Here is a 24,475-nt window from a genome sequence, read left to right on the forward strand (position 1 = left end):
GGACCACTAAGGTCTATATAAAAGAGACTTCAGGTACAGTATTAAGGAACCACTAAGGTCTATATAAAAGAGACTTCAGGTACAGTATTAGGGACCACTAAGCTCCGTACTAAAGAGTGCCACGTGGAGCCGTCCGAGATGAAACAAGACGATGGAGCGAGCTAGAGGATGAACAGAGAGAGGGAGCGATGCTACGACTGTTAATAAAAACAAAGAGAGCTCCTCCAACCGTCATTCCCTGAACATCTCATATAACAGCTCCATTCTTTTCTTGTTGTAAAAGAAACGACAGGTCTGTCTACTCAGCTTGTCATTGGTCAACTGTTAAAAAGGCTGCTTGACGTACAATTTTTAAATCTTTTGTGATGATACTTTGCAGGAAAAACCCCGTTGGCTCTGCCTTTTAATTAAAAGCGCCCAGGACCTTTTTGAAAACACTGTTCACACCGTAGGATTATAGTGTAAAGAAGACGCCGCGTGTGAACGGAGGCTAAATCACTTGATTTCACCTTGAGTTCCTCATATTCACTAACACGATGCCTGCTCTAACGAACCTAACTTTGTCTTGCTGTAGTATAACGATCTTTATTGGAGCGAAGGGTTGCAGGTGAGTGCTTCCCTAACTGACCTCACCATAAACCTCCCTAAACTAAAGTTATTCTAACACTTTTACAGAGGTTTGGCTCTTGTCTTCATGTTTCATCACTCTTTCTTCTTTAGGGAGGAAGTGGGATTCCGGGTCGAGCAGGATTCCCGGTATGTATCACTATCCTTGTTACACAGATTGGAAAAGTCCAATAAATATGATTCAATGGATGGACGTCAGGGTGTATGTGTTCTCATTTAGGGGCCCTCTGGACCAAAAGGAGAAAAGGGAGACTCGGGTCCTCCTGGATATGCACCTAAAGTAAGAAAATACACAATTGAATTAAATGGTTGTGAATGCCCTGTGTACTTCTACGTATTTATTATTTTTTCCATACACTTTTTTTGTGCATTTATCAACAAAAAAACTTCATTTAAACATCAAAATGTACAGCGACCTTTAGGACATTCCTGCTTCTTTAGAAAATGTCCACAACTTTCATACTTTTTCATACTTTATGACATATTCAACGTTTTCAGGGACATGTTCACCCTTCAAGTGAATGGACAAAATTTTCAAATGCACAAATTCATACGTTTTCAACTGCTGCGTACTCATTTATCCATTCACGGAGGAACACCGTTCAAACCTTCATACATTCAGTTTTTTTATTAATTCCTGACAGCTGCGATTCATAATTTAACTATCGTGCACTTTTAAGATAAAAAATAGTTCATATTTATTTAGTAATTAGTTAAAGAAATTAATGTTTCCCTGTGATTACAGTTTACATAGATATCTATTTTAATGTAATGACTTGTTCTTTCTATACATTTTTTTCTTGCAAATTAATGCCAGCTATTGCAAGAAAAAGCGTAACTTTATTTCTGGATATCATAGAATTATCTTAGGCTCTGTTAAGAAAATGAGTCTTAATTTGTTTGCCTTGTAGCTATTTATTTAAGATGTCTCATTTTGTTCCGATAGTGGCTTTAAGACAGATGTGTTGTTTTGTTCAGGGGGAGAAGGGGGAGCCTGGTCTCATCCTGGGGCCTGATGGGAGACCCCAGCAGCTCGGTGGTTTGGCAGGACGGCCGGTAAAAACCTTTAGGAATGACCAGATAATGAGCCATGAGGATGCGTTCACTCATTTTTCCACAGCTGAAGTTGTATGACAGCATGTAACATCTAGCTTTGTTTCTGTCCTCTTACTTTATGATCCAAGTATTTAAAAGTTAACCCTGTTTCCCACGTGTTTGTGTGTAAGTGACTGATCGGAACAACAATCTTTGACATTGGTCCAGTAATAAGTCAGATCGCTGCAGTCGGCAGCGGAGAAACAAGCTACAAAGTAAGATTACTCAGATTATTATTCGAAGTGTCTGACGACCTTATGAAAAGGGTTTTTAAGGAGGTCAACCTTTCTGTTAAAGAGCAAGATCCTTTTTTAAACATAAAAAGGTCCACAAAGTTGCTATCGCTAAAGCCACCAGACTCCATGTAAATAAACAGTCATTTTAGCATCGTAAAATACACTTCATTCAAAGTTGACAGAAACAAAATTCAAAAAAATTCAAAAAACGATGAAAAGCCGTTTTGGGTCGTCTTTCCTCTTTTCGATTAATGATTGAAATAAACACATAATTTACTGATTATCGTGTATAAATAGTTTGTCTCTCCAGATGCTGAATGTGCGGCTTATTTAATGAAGTCTGGTGGGTTTCGGTGATAGCTCGGTAGATGAGCTCGGAGCTGTTGGGGTTAAAACAAGGATGAATTTACTCTTTTAGCAGTCTGTAGCGATCCTTTCCATAATGTTGGCGGACAGAATAATAATCTGAGCCTGTCAGTGGTAACGACAGAACGTTTAGCTGACAAATTGACGATTCCGATTTTGCCCTACAGGGTTACATCGGAGCCCGGTTAGCAGCTGCTGATTGCAGCGTTCTCGCTCAATACAGAACCAGTTTCAAAGATTGTTGTTCCCACCAGTCACGGAGACACCAAATATAGAAAATAGGGTCCAAGTTGGAAAAGAAACTAAGTTACCCTTCAAGTGCATAAATAAGTGAGTTTTTGCCTAAGACGTCAGTATTTACAGTATTTGTATTTGTTTCCAGGGCGATAGTGGACCCCCTGGCCCTGTGGGACCTCCAGTACGTACCATGTTTTCAATTACCACATTTTGAGTGTTTTGCTGATAAAACATAGGCTATATGATTCTGTATTATAAACTTAGATAAAAGAATAAAAAGAGTATTTTTTTACCCTCCAGGGTCCTGCTGGTCCCCCCGGCCATAAGGGAGAGATCGGGTTCCCAGGTAGACCGGTAAGTAGATTTCCTGCTGTCTCCATTTAAAACTGGTGCAAACACGTCCACACTACCACTAAAGTAAGATAGGTTTCATTAACACATAAATGGCCTTTAATCTTGTTCATATTTATGTCAAAATGACAAAAGTTACCTATCCATCCATCTATTTAAAATCTTCATCCATCTGTCATCCGTCCATCTATTAGTTATCTATCATCCATCATCATCCATCCATCTATTATTTATCTATCATCCATCTATCATCCATCCATCTATTATTTATCTATCATCCATCCATCTATTATTTATCTATCATACATCTACCATCCATCTATCATCCATCCATCTATTATTTATCTATCATCCATCTATCATCCATCCATCTATTATTTATCTACCATCCATCTACCATCCATCTATCATCCATCTATCATCCATCCATCTATTATTTATCTATCATCCATCTATCATCCATCCATATATTATTTATCTATCATCCATCTATCATCCATCTATCATCCATCCATCTATTATTTATCTATCATCCATCTATCTATCCATCATCCATCCATCATCCATCCATGAGTCTGTTGTGTTGTACCGTAGGGTCGACCCGGGCTGAACGGCGCCAGAGGAGAGAAGGGAGACTCAGGCTCTGCATCTGGATTCCTTGTGAGCATCGCACACGTTGTGTTCAAATATTTCCATGTTTCCTGTAACAGTTACTACGTAATTGTCAAATCGCAGTATTTGTTTTACATTTACTTTGTTCAACTGCAGTTAATTACTGCTGTTTGGATATGACAGATTGTAATTACTTAAGTTATACGTTGGTCCAACCATTGAGCTAAAGCTATGGGGGGGGTCAGTCACATGCTGTCATCTTCATCTGGAAAGCACTTTGAGCGTAACGCCTGAAAAGTGATATATCAATTATCTGATTTATTATTACTCCCATTTGCTCTTCAGCTCTATGATCACGCCATCAACATGCAGTAACCAATATGTGTTGCTTTGTGCCAGGGTCTTCCGGGTCCACCGGGCCCACCAGGACCTCCTGGACCCTCTGTTCCCAGCGACAGACTCGGAGTGAGTCCAGACACACAAACATTTAGCGCTTCATCAGTTGTCATATTCAGTTAGGAAGTTTTGGGAAAGATATGAATAATTTATGAAAAGGTTTCTTACCCTATGCCTGTCCAGTTACATCTTATAACAACTGTAACTGATAATTGATATTAATGAACGTCTGTTACAAATGAGTTGCTTTAAAGCTAATTAAGATTTTGTGATGCTCACATTGATTTTTATATTAATTTGGCTAAGGTGTTGCCCAAAGCCATCTAATGGCTAAAATGGCTTGCTACTTCTGGATGATAATCCTTGTTTTTATTATTTCAGGGATTGGATGATTACTCCAGATATAACCAAGGTAAATTCACTCCATAGTATGTTTTTATTAGAAGGATGAAGCTTCTGATTTTCAAAGGGAGTCCTTTAGACAAATATACAGAAAACACAAAACACAAACACACAGCACTTCCCACGCTTAACTACTCCAACACCAACTGATTCCCCCCCCTCCATTAAAAACGTTTGCATACATCCCAATTGCGCCGCTATCTAGTTTATGCACAACCAGGTCTATTAAGGTAGAGAAAAGTGAGAAACTATGAGAAATCAACAAGAATCGTGATATGTCAAGTTGGAAGAAAGCGTGCCGAGAGTGAAAGGAATAGTTTGATACGTGTTTGTTTTCTTATAGAGAGTTAGATGAGAATATTGATAGAAATATGAAACTGGAGCCAGCAAACGATTAGCTTAGCTTAGCATAAAGAATGGAAAGTCTTTATGCTAAAAGTCTCTTCTTTTTCCTGCGAGAGCAGGAGGAAGGAGAGGGGGGAACACTAGAGCAGGGGGAATGAGAGGGGGAAACACCAGAGCAGGGGGAATGAGAGGGGGAAACACCAGAGCAGGGGGAATGAGAGGGGGAAACACCAGAGCAGGGGGAATGAGAGGGGGAAACACCGGAGCAGGGGGAATGAGAAGGGGAATGAGAGGGGGAAACACCAGAGCAGGGGGAATGAGAGGGGGAAACGTAGCGATGTGTAAATGTAGCATTTGTCTCACACATTCAGCTTTGAGTTGTGCATTTTTCACTGAAGACAAGTCACATAACCACTTTTCAACTTCAAGCTTGGCGACGTCTTTCCCTTCTTTCTTTCTCTTTCACAAAACTGCCGATTTGACTTTACCACATCTTACATACATACTTCTGTATGTTCTTACAAACCGTCTTTTTGGTTTGGCGCAAAACTAGGCGGCCTGAACTGATATGCGAGGTGCTGGATGTGGCCCACAGGCCCTGGAGTTTGACACATTAACTATTCCTTTTTAAAAGTTTTAACAATTTCCCTCAGTACAAATAAAGTCGTATCCTATCTTAACGAGATACATTGTTGCTGTGCCTCCCGTTTATAGCTCTTAAAGGAGAGAAAGGTGATCGTGGACTACCAGGGACACTTGAAATCCAAGGTAGCACCACTTTGTCTGTGCACGTGTTGAAGAAGCTGAAAAAGAACTGCTTTATGTTTTCAGTGTGTTCAAACTCAAAGCAAGGCCTTTTGTTTCTGATCCAGGCGCAGGGGGGTCCATCGACATTTACACATTAAGGGTAAGCCTCAACTCATTATAGTTACACTATTAGCATTAGTATGATTTTTGTTTAAATGTCTGGGATGTTTCTTTAATGTGTCCAGAACGAGTTGAAAGGTGAAACGGGCAGCCCAGGCTACAAAGGAGAGAAAGGAGAACCAGGTGGAGGATATTACGACCCCCGCTACGGAGGGAGTGGAATCGGAGCCGGAGCCCCAGGACCGCCTGGGCCTCCCGTAAGATCTTACCAACCATGTTTCCATCCACACGGTTTTAAGTACATCGAAATTTGTTCTCATCGCGTTCGGCTTATGCGATAGACGCCGATGGAAACGGAACTTAGCGAATAAATAATGAACTGCGATTACGTCGTAGGTCATTTAACGGCTGCAACCCGCCACAAAACGGAGAAGCAGTTTGAGGTCATTTCCACTTTCTTTGCAGCCGCGACGGGTGTCAACAAAGACAGATACAGTGGACGAACGAGGAGACAACAGACTTTAAATTTCTGAGTGAAAAATAACTAATGCCATAATGTCTCTGCATCACCATATTGATATCGTTATTATATCAGCTGGCACATAAGCTGTGCATCAATAATCGTTTGTAGGTAGACGCCGCGTTCCATTTTAGAGAAGAGTCTTTGTTAAATGTTAGCTTGAATGTCGCGCAGTGTATGGAAAATGTCTAAAATCTATACAAAGTAACAAGTGGACGGAAACATTGTCAAAACCATAAAGCTTTACGGAGTCAAAAAAATCAAACTCTTTCTGTCCTTGTCCCGCCAGGGCCCGAGGGGCGACTCAGTCGTTGGACCACCCGGCCCCCAGGGACCACCTGGTCAACCAGGAAGAGGCTACGATGGGCAACCTGGGCAACCGGGGCCGCCTGGACCCCCGGGACCATCCTTACCTGGAAGTTACACGGGCACACAGAGTGAGTTATAATCATAAACACACACGCATATATCTAAGATTATGTCTGATTTCAGTGATGTGATAGTCTTTTGAATGGCAGCTATCAATATTCCCGGACCACCGGGAGCACCTGGGGTGCCTGGACTACCTGGACAGTCATCGGGGGTAAGAAAACTTGTTCCCCGTCAGATTTGTCTGCTTTATTTCGTCATTATCTAACAATATTTTAAAGTATGGGGTGGCATACAGCATAGAAGATCTACTTTGAAATGTAGGAAATACCGGATAAGATAGGACACCACAATTTAACTCCGCTCCTGAATACAAATGCCACTGTCATTACAGCTGTAGGATAACAGGAGCCCCCCCCCCCGGCTTGGTTTACTATGAGTGTCTTTTGTGTGTGTAGGTGACGATGTTTAGGTCTTATGACATCATGACAGCCAATGCTAGGAGACAACCTGAGGGCTCTCTGGTGTACATCATTGAGCAAACCGATCTCTACTTACGGGTCCGAGATGGAGTTCGTCAAGTCCAGGTGAAATACTCAGCGATGTTATGATGATAAATGACAAGATAAAAACGGTTCCACGTGTGTTAATTGTTGTCTCCTTTTATTCAGCTTGGCAACTACATAGCTCTACGCAGTGATGACGTGAGTGTTATTTTCTTTTTTGCCCTTCTGAAAGGTTAACCTTATTTCATTTGTTTGTTCAACCTGGGCCCTATTTTCTCATGTTTTTTTTGTTGAAGTGGCTGAACAACAATCTTTGAGATCTGTAAACCCAGCAGACTTCTTGTATATAACCTGTAATTTTAGCATCGTGAAATACACTTCATTCAAAAATGAAACTATGAAAAGCTGTTTTGGGTCGTCTTTCCACTTTTCCAACCATCACAACTCTAGTTTAGGGTTGAAACAAACACATAGTTTACCTATTTAACATGTGAAAATATGTTGGCTCTATACACGCTAAAAGTGGTGTTTATTTAAACGGAGTCTGGTGGGTTTAGCGATAGCGACTTTGAAGCTGTTTCTGGTTCAACAGAGAGGATTTAACTATTAAAAAGATCTGTCTCTGTTGGGATCCTTACCATAACGATGTCAGACGCTTAGAATAATAATCTGAGCCTATCAGCGGCTTTTGCCCCCCCGAGGGTTACACTGCACCAGTGTTGGAGATTGTTATTACATCAGTGACTTACACACAATAAACATCGGAAAATAGGGTCCAGGTTAAAAAAGAAGCATTCCCCCTTAAGAACATTCAATGCGCCCTGTTTTACAACATATCGCTGCACATTATTTTCAGGGTAATGAAGTTGCAGATGCCCCACCGGTCGTACCCTACTCCCCAGACCACCGCTCCAACACCGACACCTCCGCCCACGGCTCCCAAAGGCCCCCTGACAGTCCAGTTCACCCGGGCTCTGGGCACCCGTCACACCCTGACCCCAGATACCAACCTGACCCACGGTACCAGCCCGATCCTCGTTTCCCAGAACCCACAGATCCCAGGTTTCCAAGCTACTCCGAACGGATAAATCAACCAGACGGTAGGTATTCTGTCCACACGGCCCAGGAACACCCTGCGTACCCGGACACTCGCTACCCGGTCACCCCTCAGCGAAGACCACCACCTCCCGTGCCCCAGACTCCAGTCCACCATCACACCTCGGGTCCTGGGGTAAGAGAGGCCACTTCTCCTTTTTTATTTTATTTTTTAACAACACACAAAATATTCAACGTGCAACATGAACACAACCCCCCCACCTTCCGTCGTCACCATCCAGTCAGAGAAAAATCAAGAAAAGATGAGACGGACCATTCAACAAAATAGTAATTAAAGAGACAATAAACATATGTATAAATGACAACACCATAATCCAGGCATACACAAAGCTTCTTAGGATCCCTCCAGAAAGTTCAGGTACTTTTCTCATTTTCTAGCATAGACATCCAATCTGCGATATCTCACAAGCCCACTCCTGGATTGAAGGTGGCCCCCATTAGTCCTTCCATCCTCTCAAAGTAATGTATCAGTCTATCATTAAACCAGTTCGGACCAAGCTTCTTATGTGCTTATCCATCTCTGTTGGGATTGACCCACCTCCCAGAACAAATAATTTCGTTGCAATTTGCAATCAGATATACGTTATGATGTATCCCGGTCCAAAACTCCTAGACCTTATCACAGGACATGAAGTAATTGGCCGTCCCCTGTCTTACTTTTCCAGAGAGACCACTTCTAAACCTTCACACTCTGGAGTTTTATTTTAAAATGAAATTTTAACACAGAGCACGTTGGTGTTTCCCCAGCTCCACCTGATCGCGCTGAACGTCCCCCAGACGGGCGGGATGCGGGGCATCCGCGGCGCAGACTACCAGTGCTTCACTCAGGCTCAGGCCATCGGGATGAAGGGAACTTTCCGGGCCTTCCTGTCCGCCAAACTCCAGGATCTCCACAGCATCGTCCGCAGGGCCGACAGGGACCGTTTTCCAATAGTCAACCTGAAGGTAACCGACAGAGGTTTTTTAAGCCGTTTAAAGGGACAGTTTGGCTTTTTCTTGCAAAGAGTCTGAGTAACAAAAGATCTCGAGCAGCCAGTTAGCACAAATATCTGAACCGATACTTTTTGATAAAGTTAAAAAAGGAGGGCCACAGCAGCGTTGCCGCTCCCTCTGTTCTCTGATTGGACCGGTAAAGATTGGCAAGAGAAAACCCGCAAATATACCGCAAACCCAGACGTAGTACCTTAGTACGTAGGATGCCGGAGCCAGGCAGAACAGAGCGTGTTAAAAGTAGTAGATGACTCCAGCTCCATCACTTCAGCGGCAGCCGGTAGTTTAGTTATCCGAGAATAGGGGGTTAGAGTCGGGGTCGGGTACCGAACCCCTGTGCTAATACGGCACTGGTGCCTAAACGACCGGCGGCTTCTGATCTTTGTACCGATCGTGTTGTCTCTCCTTTGTCAGGACGAGGTTCTGTTCGACAGCTGGGAAGCCATCTTCAGCGGCGGCAGGATGAAGGACAACGTGCCGATCTACTCCTTTGATGGCAAAGACGTTCTCAGGGACAACACATGGTGAGCCAGCTGACATTTATAATAATATAGTTGGAAACTTTGCGACTGACAACAATGATTGGGCATCGAGAACCTTTTCCAACTTGGAATCGTTTAAGAAAATTACAATTCCAATGAAATCTATTTTTTAATTGATACCTTTTGGATGAAAGTTTGTTCCAAATCCAATTGTTTCCAAATTTAAGTTTTTGTTTCCGTAGCGGCCACCTGCCAGCAGGCGCTTGTTTTGTTGCAGCCATGAAGCCCAGTAAGCGGCATTCTAGTGTGGCTTTATTCTTTTAATGATTATTTTTTGGGCATGTTGGGCCTTTAGGAGAAAGGAAAGGGGAGAGAGGGGGGAGTGGACCCCCTTGTCGAAATCAAAACAATGCCGAACCCTACTAAAAAACAAAAGTATGCGTTAAAACTATTCATGCCGCTCTTTTTTTTACACCCCCCCTCCACCCCCCCAGGCCAGATAAGATGACGTGGCACGGGTCGACCGGCAGCGGGCAGGCGCACGCTGACAGCTACTGCGAGATGTGGCGCGTGGGCGAGCGGGCGCTGAGCGGCATGGCCTCGTCGCTGCAGAGCGGCAGCCTGCTCCAGCAGAGCTCCAGCAGCTGCTCCAACTCCTACGTCGTGCTGTGCATCGAGAACAGCTACGTGGGCCACGCCAAGAGATAGACACACACACACACACTCTTATCGATCTATTGTAAATAAGTTTTTTTCCTTAGGAATAATTAATACGTTTGTTAGCCTCTCCTATAGCGTATGGTGCTACACAGGATTATACCACATGTTAGGGCTGCACGATTGAGATCACAATTATTTGTTCATTTTTATGTATCATGGGCTATTTATAACTGCTTTCGCATCCATATTATGCTACATACGTTGAAGATGAATGCCCGTTATCTACCCAACGAAATATCGGGGATTTCGGTAACTCATTGCGGTGCCACTTACATGTCTGCGCTGCAATAACGTTAACTACAGTAGGAACTGGATTAACGAGGCTAAAATGCAAAAACAAAAACATAACACAATGTCAGAAGCACGGACCGCCGCAAGAGAGATCCAAACACGGGCACAGCTTTCCAGAAGAACAGGTCAACCCGGAGCTTTCTACGAACGGAATGACGCATTTAAAATAGCTTGATCACGCAAACTCAATTAATTGTGCAGCCCTCCACATATTGGACCTATATTAAGCTCGGGGGGGAGGGGAGTTTGTCTGCTTGACAATCCTATTTTGCAGCAATGAAATATATATTAAAAATAGAGTCCCGCCGGGTGGAAAGTCACAAAAGATCTCTCCGCCGTGTCATGTTGTAAACTCAGATGCATTCTGATTGGCTGTCAGTGTTTCTGTCGTTCAGATGTCGTTGCCGTTATAGTTGCGGTGCGGACTCTGCCGTCCACTTGAGTTCTAGCGTTTTTTGGAAACTATTTGTTTATAGTTCTTTGAGTGGACGGCCCGTAACACCCGCCAGCAGAGTTGTTGTTTGGGACCAATCAGCTAATAGTCGCTATAGAGAATAAATTAGCATGCTTGGTGCTAGCTGGTAAAGTGTTGGGATTTAGAAACAATGACTACGTTTACATGCACTTAATATTCTGTATTTTGCCCTTATTCCATCTAAACTGTTTCTGTGACAAATAAAGTTAATCTTTCACTAAATATTACGCGAGAACGCTGTGAACCCTCTGTGACAAATGTGCATCATCAACTTCTGTTTTTGCTGCTGACACACATTATGGGAAGGATCCTTCAACCGAACCAAAACGGCTTTTCATAGTTTTAAATAGTTTGTGGACTTTGAACGAAGCCCATATTATGTTTTAAATTTCTGTTTGGTGCATAGACCAGACGCAATTACCCGGATGTTTAAAAAAGGATCTTCCTCTTTAACAGTAAAGTTGACCTCCTTAGAAATCCACCCCATAACGCTGTCTGCCACATAGAACATGAATCTGAGCAACACCTGTGGACGTAAACTGAAGCCTGATGAGCTTTGTCGTTTGCGCGTAGAAATGATGTCTGACCCGCCTAGGAAAGCTTTCTCTCGTCTTCCTGCATATAACCAAATAACTGATTAACATTCCAAATGTACAACTTTAGTACCTGTAAAGCAGTGTTGTGTATGAAATGTTTTTAAACTTGTTTAACTTTACACTGATGTAATCTGTAACCTACGGCACTTAACTTTTTTTTTGCTACTTTCGTACATGTTTTCAAATCGTATTTTTAGCAGTAACAAAGGGATATTTATTTTGTATAAACCGTGCATTTTCTAGAATGTATGATATGAATGCTTTCACAAAGAATACCATTTCCACATCAGATATGAGTAATATTTGTTGATGTTACGTTCTCCTCAACATTTTTGTGCCCATAGTAAGCGAACCCATTTCTGTACAGATGTCTGTCTATACACTGTAGCTGAAACGGAGGACGTAGGGACTATTCATGTGCCGTAACAAATGCAGTTTCTGTTTATCTCCTTGAATAAACCTGTGTGGAACCTTGTCAGCCGATGTCGTGGTGGCTATTTTAAGCTGTTGCTATGCTTTACCGGAGGTAAAACAATCCCAGGTCAGCCGGCCACATGTCAAAGTGTCACTGTACCTTTTTATGACTTGTTTTCATATACTATACTGTGATTTTTCTTTTTTTTTTTTTTTTTTTTTTACATACCCATGACTTTGACAGAATATACTATGACTTTTTTTAAACTTTTTCTGACATACTATAATATGACTTTTTGACAGAATATTTTCGACTTTTTTCTTTTTTCAACATACTATATTACTTTTATGACATAGTATACTATGGATTTTTTATGACTTGTTTTGACATTCTATGCAATGATTTTGTTGGACATACTATACTATGCCTTTTTTACTTTTCACATACTATACTATGTTACACGGAACCTCAAGTGAAGTTCAACCAGCCAAAACTAATAACTTTACTTCTGACTTTAACTTGTGAGAGTATTTTAACAGTGTGGTATCAGTACTTTTACTTAAGTAAATTATGCAGACCAGACCCCCCACTGAAGTTCTCTTTTGTGTAGCGTTTCACAACACTCCACTGAGTCAATTCTCCAGTGTTGTCCATTACTTTACTGACTGTTTATGACATATTAAACTATGACTTTTATTGTAATTTTATAACATGCTATGCATCTGTATTGCCCCATTAAACATTTTCGTTTTACTTTGAGCTGGAGGAGGGATCTATGAGGAGCTATGAGCCAGGATGGAGGAGGGATCTATGAGCAAGTATACAGGCAGCAACCTTTTTAAACATTTTTTCAAATTATACTATGCATAATTTAATTTGCACGTCAATGTAAGTTTTTTTTACACAGAACGCAAATATTATGCGACAATAAAGCAACTTAACTATTTTACGAAACAAGGTTGATTTCCCTGAGCTTTCGCGACGCAAATAAAGACATGTCGAAAAAGATTAATTCAGAAATCCTAATATAGTATGCTGAAAAAAGTCACAGTATAGTAATATAGTGAAAAAGTAATAAAAACCCAAATACTGACCAGTCAAACGCAAAGGCCAACGGGCAAAGACTCAAGCCTCAAATGCTTTAAAATGATTGGCGGCAGCTCGGGGCTTATACACTGGCTTTACACTCCCAGGCTAAGGTTGATTAAAAAGAGGAATAACAAACCAACGTTTGTATATTGATCTTAATGCCTTAATTAAAAAAATAAGAAATATCCAAACTTTTAAGGACACCAATTTTCGTTGTGAATGAAAAATGTATCGTAAATAAATAAATGTTCTTCCTTAACCCTTGTGTTGTCTTCCCGTCAACCATGAGAAAAAACAACAACAATCGCAACATTATCGCTTTTTTCCCACATTTTTCAATGTTGTCGATGCTTTTTGTGTTTCTTTTAATAAATAAGGCCAGTTATTTCGTGGATCAGGATACTATGCAACCTGACGTGGCCTGTGGAATTGCAATAGCCCCCCCATCATCACATACCCTTCACCATACCTAGAGGTTGGCATGGGGAACTTTCCATAAGATTATCTGTCAATGCAAATCAAACAGGAGAATACCATTACAATACATTATTCATTCACAAAGAAAATTGTGGTCCTTAAAGGTTTAGGAATTGAAGCATTAAGATCAATTTCCAAAAGATGTTTTTAATCAACTTTAGCCTGGGTGTGTAAAGTTTCTCAAACCGCTGTAGAAATTTCGCGTGCAGTTAATCCCACCTGTAAGGATTATTCATAGGATAGCTGTAAATTCTGAAACAGAAGTCTGAATTTCTGATTAACAAAACAAGACACCGCAATTACGTTCAGGTTGCTAGACCTAGTCAACTTCTAGCTATGAGATTAAGAACCAGTGATTATTTTTGCAGATATCCCGCTATTAAATCTCCGGCTGGTAATCATAGAACTGACCCCGTCAAAATAAATAAATCCTTTCAGACGTTTTGTTTGAATCCGTATGAATCCGAGGTTACCTTACTACCCAACCAGAGCACTGCGCTGTCTACAAGTAGAACGGGAGCCAGCGCGTTCAGCTATTAGGCTCCTCTCCTTAGGGACCAGGTTGCAGTTTGGGTTCAGGAGGCGGACGTTTAAGAGTACGCTTAGGACTTTGCTCTTTGATAAAGCTTATAGTTAGACTGCCGGGGTGGAACCATGACGCACTGAGCAGCTCTGTCCATCTGTACGCAACCTCATGCCATTAATGCACGTTACTAACTAGACTTTTTCCCTTTCCCGGAGTCTTGTGCTCTCTCTTCTCTCCTCCTATCGCTTCCTGCAGGTGGTGCTGGGGTCCCCTGCTGCCTCCATGTTCCTGCTTAACACCCTCTGCTACAATTATCCATCTCGCTCTCTCTCTCACCCCGACCAGTCGAGGCAGATGACCCCCCGCCCTGAGCCATGGTTCTGCTCGAGGTTTCTGCCTCCTAAAAAGGAAGTTTTTCCTTGTCTCTGTCAAGTGCCTGCTCTTGGTGGGAACTGTTGGGTTTCTGTAAATAACGTCACAGAGTCCAGTCTAGACCTGCTCTTTGTGGAAAGCACAATGAGATAACTGTTGTGATTTGGCGCTATATAAATACAATTGAAATTGAAACTTTGGATAAATCCCACTGCATTCATAAAAACGAGACTAGCAGCAGACAATGTTAGACCCTAATTTTTATTAAGGTTTTGTATCCTAACCCCTCGGCCCGAGTATCAACTGGATGCACCTCTTTATTTTCTCTCGCTAAGGCTGCCTCTCGAGTCCCGCCTTATTTGTCATGTTTATGGCCCAAGCCATTCGATTATAGTTTCACCAATAAGAATTTGTAATACACAGCGTCATCTCATTATTTGCGGATAAAGTTATGGTATTTTTTGAAAACCCATCTCAGTCTCTTGCTCTCCTTCTGTCTTACAGTTATTCCCCAGTGTAATGGCTGCAGAACAAAACCGTTTTTGTGTCTTTGTGTCCTACACCTAGGGACGAGAAGCTGAATACAAAAGGAGGGCAGAACAGCATGAAGGAGGTCTGGGAGGCTGCAAGAAGAACTCCAATTAACAGATACCACCCCCCCCCCAATACACTACCGTCATCGTGGCCAATCGGATCAGAAGAGAGCTGAGTAGACTTAAGGCCAGTCGCTCTAAATACATGCTACGCGTACAAGTTTTTGGACAACACTGCAATCGAGGGGTGTATCGGGGACAGACAGGAGGACCACAACGCAGGCTCGACCCTCCGCAGCAAAGACCTAGTTGGTGGTGGACTTTAGGAGCCACCAGTCTCCGTTAAAGGGGTCAGCGTGGAGGTGGTCAGCACCAGTGTTGGGCAAGTCGCATTAAAAAAGTTACAAAAGAAGTTACTCTGTTACAAATTCTAAAGGTAACTATTCAAGTACTCAAATGTGACCCCACCTCCATCCCTCTTAAACGGATCTTAACATTATAACTGACTGTACAAAAATGTAAACTATATTGTTGTTGCTGTGAGACTAGCCTCCAAGGAAATGCCACATATGTAGTTTAGACATACCATTTAAATCAATAATTTTATGTGATATTAATTTCAAAGCGGACCAATCAGGCAACACGGATGTGCTGTATCGGCATAATTTCTCGAGGAACGGACCATGACCGCCATCCACTACACAGAAAGAACATGCTCCTCTGTTTAAATAACGTGCTATCAGAAAGTCATATTACAGTCTGTATAAAAAAAAGTCATATATAGTATGTTGACAAAAGTCAAAGTATAGTACGTCTGAAAAAAGCCAGTCAAGTGGTGTTTTTTGACATACGAAACTATGACTTTGTTAAAATTTCCACATCACACATTCAGTAGGCCGACTCACAAGCCATGGTTATATTTTAGAAATGTATGGGATGCTGGTTAGAAGCACACACACACACACACACACACACACACACACACACACACACACACACACACACACACACACACACACACACACACACACACACACACACACACACACACACACACACACACACACACACACACACACACACACACGGCCTGTCCCCTTTCTCGGTCTCTTTCCCTATCCCCTAACTTCCTTACTCATCCTATCTACTGCCCTGCCTCAACATATCCTCCCTGCTTTAACCTGGTATTGAACCCTGCACCTGCATCATGCCATTGTTTGGCAACAACCTCTACACTAACTCTGCTACTCTTTCAACTGTTCTCTCACTGTTTTTGGCATTCTCGCTGCCGTTTTATTTCAATATACAACTTAAAAGTCCTCGTGCGTGAGGATTGAACCCGCAACCCTGTGTTCTCCAAACCACCATTGTATCTCTCTGAGCCAACCTGCCTGCTCCTCTTTGGACCGTTCTCCCGCTGTTTTTGACATCTTCAATTTTGTGAGAGATTAGAAGTCTGCACACCTCACTGAACGCACAACCCTTGACACTTTATCTGTTTTACAAAAGAGCCATCCAATCTTATGTTATCTTAACCCGTATATGTGTGTTTTCGAGCTTATTTGAGTGTTTCGCTTTAACTGTTAAACCTAAAAATTAAACGCAGCTTGCGAGTCGGCCTACTGAATATGTGATGTAGGAATTTTGACAAAGTTGTGGAATAAAAGTAATAGTTACTTATGTTGCAATAGTACTTGTGTCAAAAAATGCCACTTGACTAGGACATTTTTGGCATGTTATGCTATTGACTTTTTTCACCATACTACATTTACATTTGTATAGCTAATTCCGACATATTTTACTTTGACTTTAATGGATGTTTTACTTTTAAATATTTTTTTTACACATACTGTACTACAACTTTTGTTAAAACTTTCCAACAGTACATACTCGTTTTTTTTTATTACTTTTTGTGACATACTATAACGTTTTTCGACACACTATACAATTACTTTTTTGACATATTTCACTATGACTTAATGATTTTTTCCACATAACCTTTATTATTTACAATACATTATTCATATAACCTTTGTATACATTTTCCCAACAGTACATACTATTCTATGATTTTTGGTACTTTTTCTAACATACTATACTATCATTTATTTGGACATACTATCCTTTGACTTGTTTTGACATGCTATACTATCACTTTTCCGACATATTATACTATGACTTTTTTTTTTACTTTTCCCAACATGCTATATTATGGCTCATTTTGACATACTATACTGTGACTTTGACAGAATATACAATTATTTTTTTACATTTTATACACGCCATGTTGGATTTATTCTTTTGTATTGTAACAGATTGCTCTCAGTCAATCACAAATGGTAATAAACCTCAAATCTAAGTATTTAACAAAAGTGTCTTGTGGCTTCCTCAGGAGAATATACATGTATGCCGAATGATTAGGCAACCAAATGAATAACAAAAATGTTCCCATCTTGCTTGTTTTTTTAACGTTTCTTAGAGTATGAATAAAACTCAAAATGAACACATAAACACTTATATGTATATTTCAAGAAATATTCAGTGACCAATATAGCCAACCACCGTTTCTCGATCTGTTGATGATCAACTTTTAATGCGGCAGCAACCAAAGCCTCCCAGATGCTGTTCAAACAGGTGGACTGTCTTCCCTCGGTGTAAATCTTACATTTAACAAGGACCCGCGAGTTCCCAATGGGGTTTAGGTCAGGTGAGGAAGGGGCCGTGTCAGTATTCTGTCATCTTTAAGGCCTTTGCTGGCTAGCCACAAAGTTGAGTACGTGGCTGCATGTGATGAAGCATTTAAAAGAAAATTGCCTTCTTGAAGGAGATAAAACTTTTCCTGTCCCACTGCTTGAAGAAAGTATCTTTTAAAAACTGGCAGTAGTTTTGGGAGTTGACTTTTCATCTTTAACCCAAAAAGGTCCAACCTGCTCATCCTTATTAATAGCAACCCGTACCAGTACCCGACCTTCACCTTGCCGGTGTCTGACTCTAACTCGAGATCCGTGGCTGGATCTCTAATGGACACAGAGCTCGAGTTAGAGTCAGACACCGAGAGATTGATGGATCCCTCCATCCATCTGGTCCATGAAGAGTCACTCCCATTTCATCTGTCTTCAGATATTTCTCGGCCCAGTCTTGACGTTTCAACCTCTCCAGGTAGGTTGCATTTCTGGAATACGGCGGCGCTGGAGTTTAATGGGTTCCCGGTAACACGTTTAATTCTATAATTAAGTCTCTAGCAGTTAATCTGCATCTTTTTTTCCTCCACACGTTTCTTGCGACCCGGTTGACTGTTTGCAAAAAAAAGTTTGATTGTTCGGTGATCGCGCCTCAATATCTTTGCTGCATCCCTCTGAAAGGCATTTTACAATTTGTAACTTCTCTTTTCAGAGTCTGGTTTAGTCTCATTTTGTCTGAGGTAAAGAGGCTGCCTAATAATTATGCACACCAAGATATACGGTGTTGATTACTTTGGGACACACCCTCCCTCATTAAATAAATACACATAACCTGATAATGCTTAAATTAAATTAATGTTTATGGAATTGGATGATATGCCTGGAAATGACAATAAGGTCAAAATACTCACATGCCTAATAATTGTGCACACAGTGTACTATGATTTTTTGTGACTATACTATTACTTTTTTTTAAACTTTTCCCAACATACTATACTGTGATTTTTTTGGACAGACTATACTATGACTTTACTTTTTCCGACATACTATGCCATGACTTTTTTATGACTTGTTTTGACATACTATACTATGATTTTTTGGACTACTAAAGGTTCTTTTACTTTTTCAAACATACTATACTAGGACTTCTTTTTCAAACTTTTTTGAGATATTATAATATGCCTTTTTTTTCTTCACTTTTCCAACTAATACTTTTCAACATACTATGACATTTTTGGGACATTTTCACTTTATCTTGATTTCTCACATACTATATTGTTACTTTTTATGACCTGTTTTGACATACTATATTATTACTTTTTTGACTTTTTTTTTTCTCACTTTTTCCAACATACTATGTCTTTTTTATGACTTGTATGGACTTACTATACTATAATTTTTAGGAAATACTATAAGTTCTTTTACTTTTTATCTTTTTGAATCACTTTATACAACATACAGTACTAAGACTTTGACAAAATATACTATGACTTTTTTTGACAGCCAGCCAGCCTCAAGAAATATAAATAAAGGGGAGTAGGCCTACACGTACCTGAACATTATACTCAAATACAGTACCAAAGTTTTTGTACATTACTGCATTACAACCCTACAGAGACTGGAGCAGTGCATTTGCATAGCTACCTGATTCCAGCAGCTTCTTTTTCACCGGGCCCCTGTCCTGGACGCTGTTTAGTGCTAGCGGCATCCTGCAGACAGGAGGCGTCGCGGCCAGCAGTTTGTAGTTCAGGCCAATCACGAGCGAGCAGAATGGGCTGACGTCCACAAAGTCGCAGCAGAGGATGTTGACCCCGCCGGCCTGCCGTCCCGGCTGCTGCTCGCCCACCCAGCGGAGCAGAAGGGATAGAGCCCTTGTCGTCATCATCCTCATGTCCTGCAGGGGATGAAGGAGGACGTACGCAGCGTCTTCTGTCAGGTTCAGACCGCTGACGTAAAAACCAGCTGGAAAACAAACCGTCAGGAAACCAAATCAGTTTATAAGAGGGGGGTCAAACGCAACTTCACTAAGGGTCACTCTGGAAAAGAGAATCACATCAAGGGCCAGACATGTGGAGTTTAATGACGTGCTTTTGAATTTAATTAAAAGAGTCAAATATCTTGGACTGTAACGTTGCATGGCTCATACACAGTCTTCTCGCTTACAGCCCAAAAAAAGTCAGCAAAAAATTAAAAAGTAAACAGACGAAATACTAGATTCTGGATGAAAGTTTACTTTTTTTTAAACGCCAAATGTTCCATTGGCCAGACCAAAGTGATCTGTGTGTTTGGCCGTCGTGAACTGAACTATCATCGCAGCACGTCCAGTCTGAACTACCACTTGATGGCCAAGAACACAACGGATGCCAATCCCCCCCAAACTATGAAAAAAGTGCAATTTATAGTCTGGAAAATACAGTACACAACATTGATGGCCAGCTTATCCACCTGTTAGGTAAAGTAGCCACTAAGGTGGCATCCACAGATACAGGTAAGCTTAAGGATTCAATTGTTTAACATCAAAACATGATGTGTAAATATGTCAATTATTTTAATAGCTTAACGTACAGCACACACTCCCTTTGTTCTCTGGAGGCATCGACCACACAGCTGACAGGTTAGGATCTCCCTGTCGATACACGTGTTAGAAAGAGGTCTGCTAATGTTTTAAAGACCAAGCTGACCACGCAGACATTCTGGCTCTGCTTTGGATGCCATCAGCGGGATCTCTGGTTGTAATCAGTATGCCTGGCTGTCCGACTGGCCAGTTGATACCAACAAAGAGGCCAAAACTCAGACATTCAGACACAGAACGAAAATTTCAAAAGGGGAAAGTACTGTGTTTAGCATTGTTAAGATAGTATTCCATCGGAGCATGTTCCCCTAATATCTGATGACATATTGTGGGCATTTTTGGAATTAATACAATACATTGCCTATTTCACCTTCTATTACAGTACTGGAGTAAATGTACATTCCAACACTGTTTATATTAGGATTTATTTTATTTAAAAGGAGGGATTTAATCCAATTATATGTGAGTACTTTTTACCCCTCGTTTGTTTAACAGCTATAAAGACTGATTGCTTACAAGTTAACTTAACCCACCTGTTGTCCTCAGGTCAAATTTGACACAATTACAAAACATTTCTATATCAGAAATATGGCAAAAGAACGTTGGAAAAAGTGACCAAAAAATTTCCAAAATATTTGAAAAAGCGACAACATTGCTAGAAACGTTTAATTGGAATAAAAATGACGTCGAGAATAGTGTAGAAAAACAACAAAATGTTGAAATTTCAACCCAAAGTTTCAATTTCAAAGTTGCAGTCGACGGGAAGACAACACGAGGGTTACAGACCTCTGCTATGCTGCTTTATTATAGACAAAAGTAGCCAACGTTATAAGAAGTTAAATTTCCTTCGGCGTTATGTACTTCATCTTTACAATCCCATTTACATATTGATACATGAATATTAATGATCCAGTAAAACATTCTGCACAATTACCTTTTGTACTTTTTAAATATTTTCAGTGCATTTTATTGCTGATGAGTCTCTCCTTTAACTTGTAACGAAGCGTTTTTGTAGTCTAACATTGCCCATCTTATTTCAGTCCACCTGCGTACCTGGCCTTCCCCGGTGCTGCTGGTCCTCCAGGTAGGCAATCACCTTCTCGGGGTCAGCGCTGTCTGCGTACCTGAAGACACAGCCCCCCCCCGCATTTCAATTACTTTTTATCTGATCATGGTTAACTCTATGTCCCACAAGGTGGGGGAATTTGTCTTGGGCACTTGACCCAACATGTACAACACGATACAAATCCCATACAACTAGTATTGGGCATTGAGAACCGGTTTCAACTTGGAATCGCCTCAAAAAACATTTTGGGAAATTTTGTGTTTTGCATCCGATCATTGTTTGCAAATTTAATATGCTAAGGCTGGGCAATATATCGATATTCTATCAACATCTATATATGAGACTAAATGTTGTCTTCAATTTTGGATAAAGTGATATGTTTTGAAGGCTGCATTTCAGTGAAGTGATGTCATTTTCTGAACACACCAGAATGTTCTAGCTTTTCTATTAATTGCCTTTATCCACTTAGTCAGAATATCCACATTGGTGATTATTCATCAAAACCCACTGTGTTCATATTTCCACAGTATCAACATTGAGGTATTTTGTCAAAAATATTGTGATATTTGATTTTTTGCCACATCGCCCAGCTCTGTAATGTGCTCAGGTATTCTACCACCAGCAGGTGTGTGTTGTGTTGCAGCTTGAGTGTGAATGAACACCAAAGCAAAGTTGTTGCTGTGAAAAGTTTTTTTTAGCCAAAATTAGCAAAAATGTGTTTGATTTTGTTGCATAAGGATACAAAGACAGTGTGAAACGCATATATCTTTATATTACAACTATTAGAGACATCCCCATTGTGTCATTTACCTGTAAGGTATTCCAGTCCACAGCTCAGGGTGCTGCAGCACCATCTGCTGGTTGCCATAGGAAACAACAACCTGCTGGCCTCTGGACCAACAGGAACGTAGAGTGGGAATGTCCTGAATGTAAACACAAGTGCACAGTAAATATTCCAAATCTTTAAAACCACTTTTTATTTTTTATTTACTCAATTGTTAACTCTGATTCATCCAAGCAGTCCAAAATCAAAAAATAAGAAGAAGAAAACGGCACAATCCTCACGTTTGAGAAGCTGGAAGCAGCACATGTTTGACATGTTGGCTTATGAAATGATTGCGGATTAATTCCCTTTGATCTACTCAAATGGATTCACATCAGAATGTCTGACGTTCTTCCGGCAGAGTTACCTGTGAGGAGCAGAGTTTCTTTCCGAACAGCGTGATGATGTACTCAGTGAGGTGGACGTGATCTTCGTCGGTCAGCGAATCGAAATGCGAGCAGGAAATGACTACGATCTCTTTCGGATGAGCGTCCAACCAGGAAGCCAGTTCATCCAGAGCCTCCTGTAAACACACACACACACACGTTTTGCATGAAGTTGTTTCTCAGTACTCTTTATCTACGACATTTCATTTCCGGGGTTGTTCACGTGCCGCCTAATATTCCGCCTGACGTCCAACACCTTCCTGTCTCTGTGTTGGCGTTCTAACCTCCGTCCTCGTCCTCTGACAGCGATCTAACCTCCGCCCCCGTCCTCTGTCTCTGTGTTGGCGTTCTAACCTCCGTCCTCTGTCAGCGATCTAACCTCCGCCCCAGTCCTCTGACAGCGATCTAACCTCCGTCCTCGTCCTCTGACAGCGATCTAACCTCCGCCCCCGTCCTCTGTCTCTGTGTTCGCGTTCTAACCTCCGTCCTCCGACAGCGATCTAACCTCCGCCCCCGTCCTCTGTCTCTGTGTTGGCGTTCTAACCTCCGTCCTCCGACAGCGATCTAACCTCCGCCCCCGTCCTCTGTCTCTGTGTTGGCGTTCTAACCTGCGGCTGATTTCTGAGGACTACCTGGTCCTCAGATCTCTGCAGGGTAAACCCAGACAGCTAGCTAGACTATCTGTCCAATCGGAGTAGTCATCTTTTGCAGCAGTACGGTGTCATTGTTGCCACTCAGTCTTCATCTAAATATATACAAAAATGGCACAATAATGAATTCAGTATTTATTTAGTATTGAGAAGTTAATATTAACTTGATTAGACTTAGCTTTAGGGGGGGGGGCCTCTTGCTTACCCAATAGAGTATGCACCCATAGGCTTAGTCCTTTGCAGGACTGGGTTTGAATCCGAACTGAGGCCCTTTGCTGCGTGTCACCCTCTCTTTCTCCCCCCTTTAATGTGCATCACTATCAAATAAAAGGGAAACCCCCCCCTAAAAAATGTAGCTTTAGAGCAGTATATTCTGCTCCCATAATGACGTAAATGAAAATCTGAATTGGCCACTCAAAAGTAAATGCAGCTTGGGCTTTAGTGTATTTGTACCCTCACAGCATAACTAATGTCTACCAAAGACTTAATTTATAGAACAGCCCCGGTACCGCTCCAGGTCTTGCCAGACGTCCCATCTGCTTACAAGACAATTGTGATTGGTTTAAAGAAATGCCAATAAACCAGAGCACGTTTTTCTCCCAACCACGAATGCTGTGTGGACTAGCCAGACTCCTCAGCGCTGTGGAGGAAGGTCTGGACATGCGAGACTACTTCTCAGTAGCTGCTGTAACTTAAGTCTTTTATTGCGGTTGTGTGTCTGTGGTTCAATGTAAATCCCATTTAAACTCACACTTTTACAGAGTGTGCGTACCTTCACAGTCATAAGTGTGTAGATGCCGTGGGCAAAGAATAATGTGCTGCCTCCTGCTTGCTTCCTGGCGATCCGCAGGTCCAAGAAACGGATACCAAGATCACACTGATCTCTGAGGGCCGATTGCTACACACACACACACACACACACACACACAAAAGAAAGCATATCAATAATAATGATTTCCCTGCCCCTGACTAGGGGCTCGATTGACCATTAGGTACATGTGTGCCCCCTACCTGTGTGGTGGCCCAGCGGTAGATACAGGGTCGGGTCCAGCAGGGGAACAGCCTGTCGATGACTCGGAGGATACAGGGCTGTGATCTCAGGACCGGAGAGGAGACATCCAGACAGAAAGACATGCTGTCATGGCTCCCTGTGGTGAGAGGTGGACAGCAGTCAGCAAGGGTGTAACTTTGGGTTCAACATTAGGGGGGTTGAGTTCTCCACCTAGCTGGCGAGAACTTTTTTTTCAACACAAAGGGAGAAAAATTATAACCGGGGGGGGGGGGGG

General features: G+C 41.6%; 2 protein-coding genes across 9 annotated transcripts in view; one reads left to right on the forward strand and one right to left on the reverse strand.

Annotated features, from left to right (window-relative positions):
- Positions 1 to 10,730, forward strand: part of LOC117939450 (collagen alpha-1(XVIII) chain-like) — a 55,596-nt gene extending 44,866 nt beyond the window's left edge. For 7 of the 8 annotated variants that reach the window (XM_034864809.1, XM_034864802.1, XM_034864803.1 and 4 more), the window contains 20 exons: positions 575 to 607; positions 721 to 756; positions 848 to 907; positions 1,606 to 1,683; positions 2,707 to 2,742; positions 2,862 to 2,915; positions 3,507 to 3,572; positions 3,924 to 3,989; positions 4,302 to 4,332; positions 5,382 to 5,435; positions 5,540 to 5,574; positions 5,660 to 5,791; positions 6,344 to 6,491; positions 6,573 to 6,637; positions 6,882 to 7,010; positions 7,095 to 7,127; positions 7,786 to 8,160; positions 8,793 to 8,990; positions 9,450 to 9,559; positions 10,012 to 10,730. In XM_034864809.1, coding sequence (XP_034720700.1) covers positions 575 to 607; positions 721 to 756; positions 848 to 907; positions 1,606 to 1,683; positions 2,707 to 2,742; positions 2,862 to 2,915; positions 3,507 to 3,572; positions 3,924 to 3,989; positions 4,302 to 4,332; positions 5,382 to 5,435; positions 5,540 to 5,574; positions 5,660 to 5,791; positions 6,344 to 6,491; positions 6,573 to 6,637; positions 6,882 to 7,010; positions 7,095 to 7,127; positions 7,786 to 8,160; positions 8,793 to 8,990; positions 9,450 to 9,559; positions 10,012 to 10,225 — 1,953 coding nt within the window. In that variant the 3' untranslated portion in view covers positions 10,226 to 10,730. The remainder of the gene's footprint in view (positions 1 to 574; positions 608 to 720; positions 757 to 847; positions 908 to 1,605; positions 1,684 to 2,706; positions 2,743 to 2,861; positions 2,916 to 3,506; positions 3,573 to 3,923; positions 3,990 to 4,301; positions 4,333 to 5,381; positions 5,436 to 5,539; positions 5,575 to 5,659; positions 5,792 to 6,343; positions 6,492 to 6,572; positions 6,638 to 6,881; positions 7,011 to 7,094; positions 7,128 to 7,785; positions 8,161 to 8,792; positions 8,991 to 9,449; positions 9,560 to 10,011) is intronic. The other variant, XM_034864804.1, reaches the window with a different exon arrangement.
- The window catches only part of zgc:112023 (PI-PLC X domain-containing protein 1), a 16,842-nt gene continuing 1,101 nt past the window's right edge, over positions 8,735 to 24,475 (reverse strand). Inside the window, exons 2-8 of the mRNA XM_034864946.1 lie at positions 24,201 to 24,337; positions 23,962 to 24,087; positions 22,521 to 22,676; positions 22,141 to 22,253; positions 21,318 to 21,388; positions 19,337 to 19,654; positions 8,735 to 8,984 (exon numbers count right to left, since the gene is read on the reverse strand). Coding sequence (XP_034720837.1) covers positions 8,980 to 8,984; positions 19,337 to 19,654; positions 21,318 to 21,388; positions 22,141 to 22,253; positions 22,521 to 22,676; positions 23,962 to 24,087; positions 24,201 to 24,337 — 926 coding nt within the window. The 3' untranslated portion in view covers positions 8,735 to 8,979. The remainder of the gene's footprint in view (positions 8,985 to 19,336; positions 19,655 to 21,317; positions 21,389 to 22,140; positions 22,254 to 22,520; positions 22,677 to 23,961; positions 24,088 to 24,200; positions 24,338 to 24,475) is intronic.

This window comes from Etheostoma cragini, chromosome 24 (genome assembly GCF_013103735.1).
Source record: "Etheostoma cragini isolate CJK2018 chromosome 24, CSU_Ecrag_1.0, whole genome shotgun sequence".
NCBI lineage: Eukaryota > Metazoa > Chordata > Actinopteri > Perciformes > Percidae > Etheostoma > Etheostoma cragini.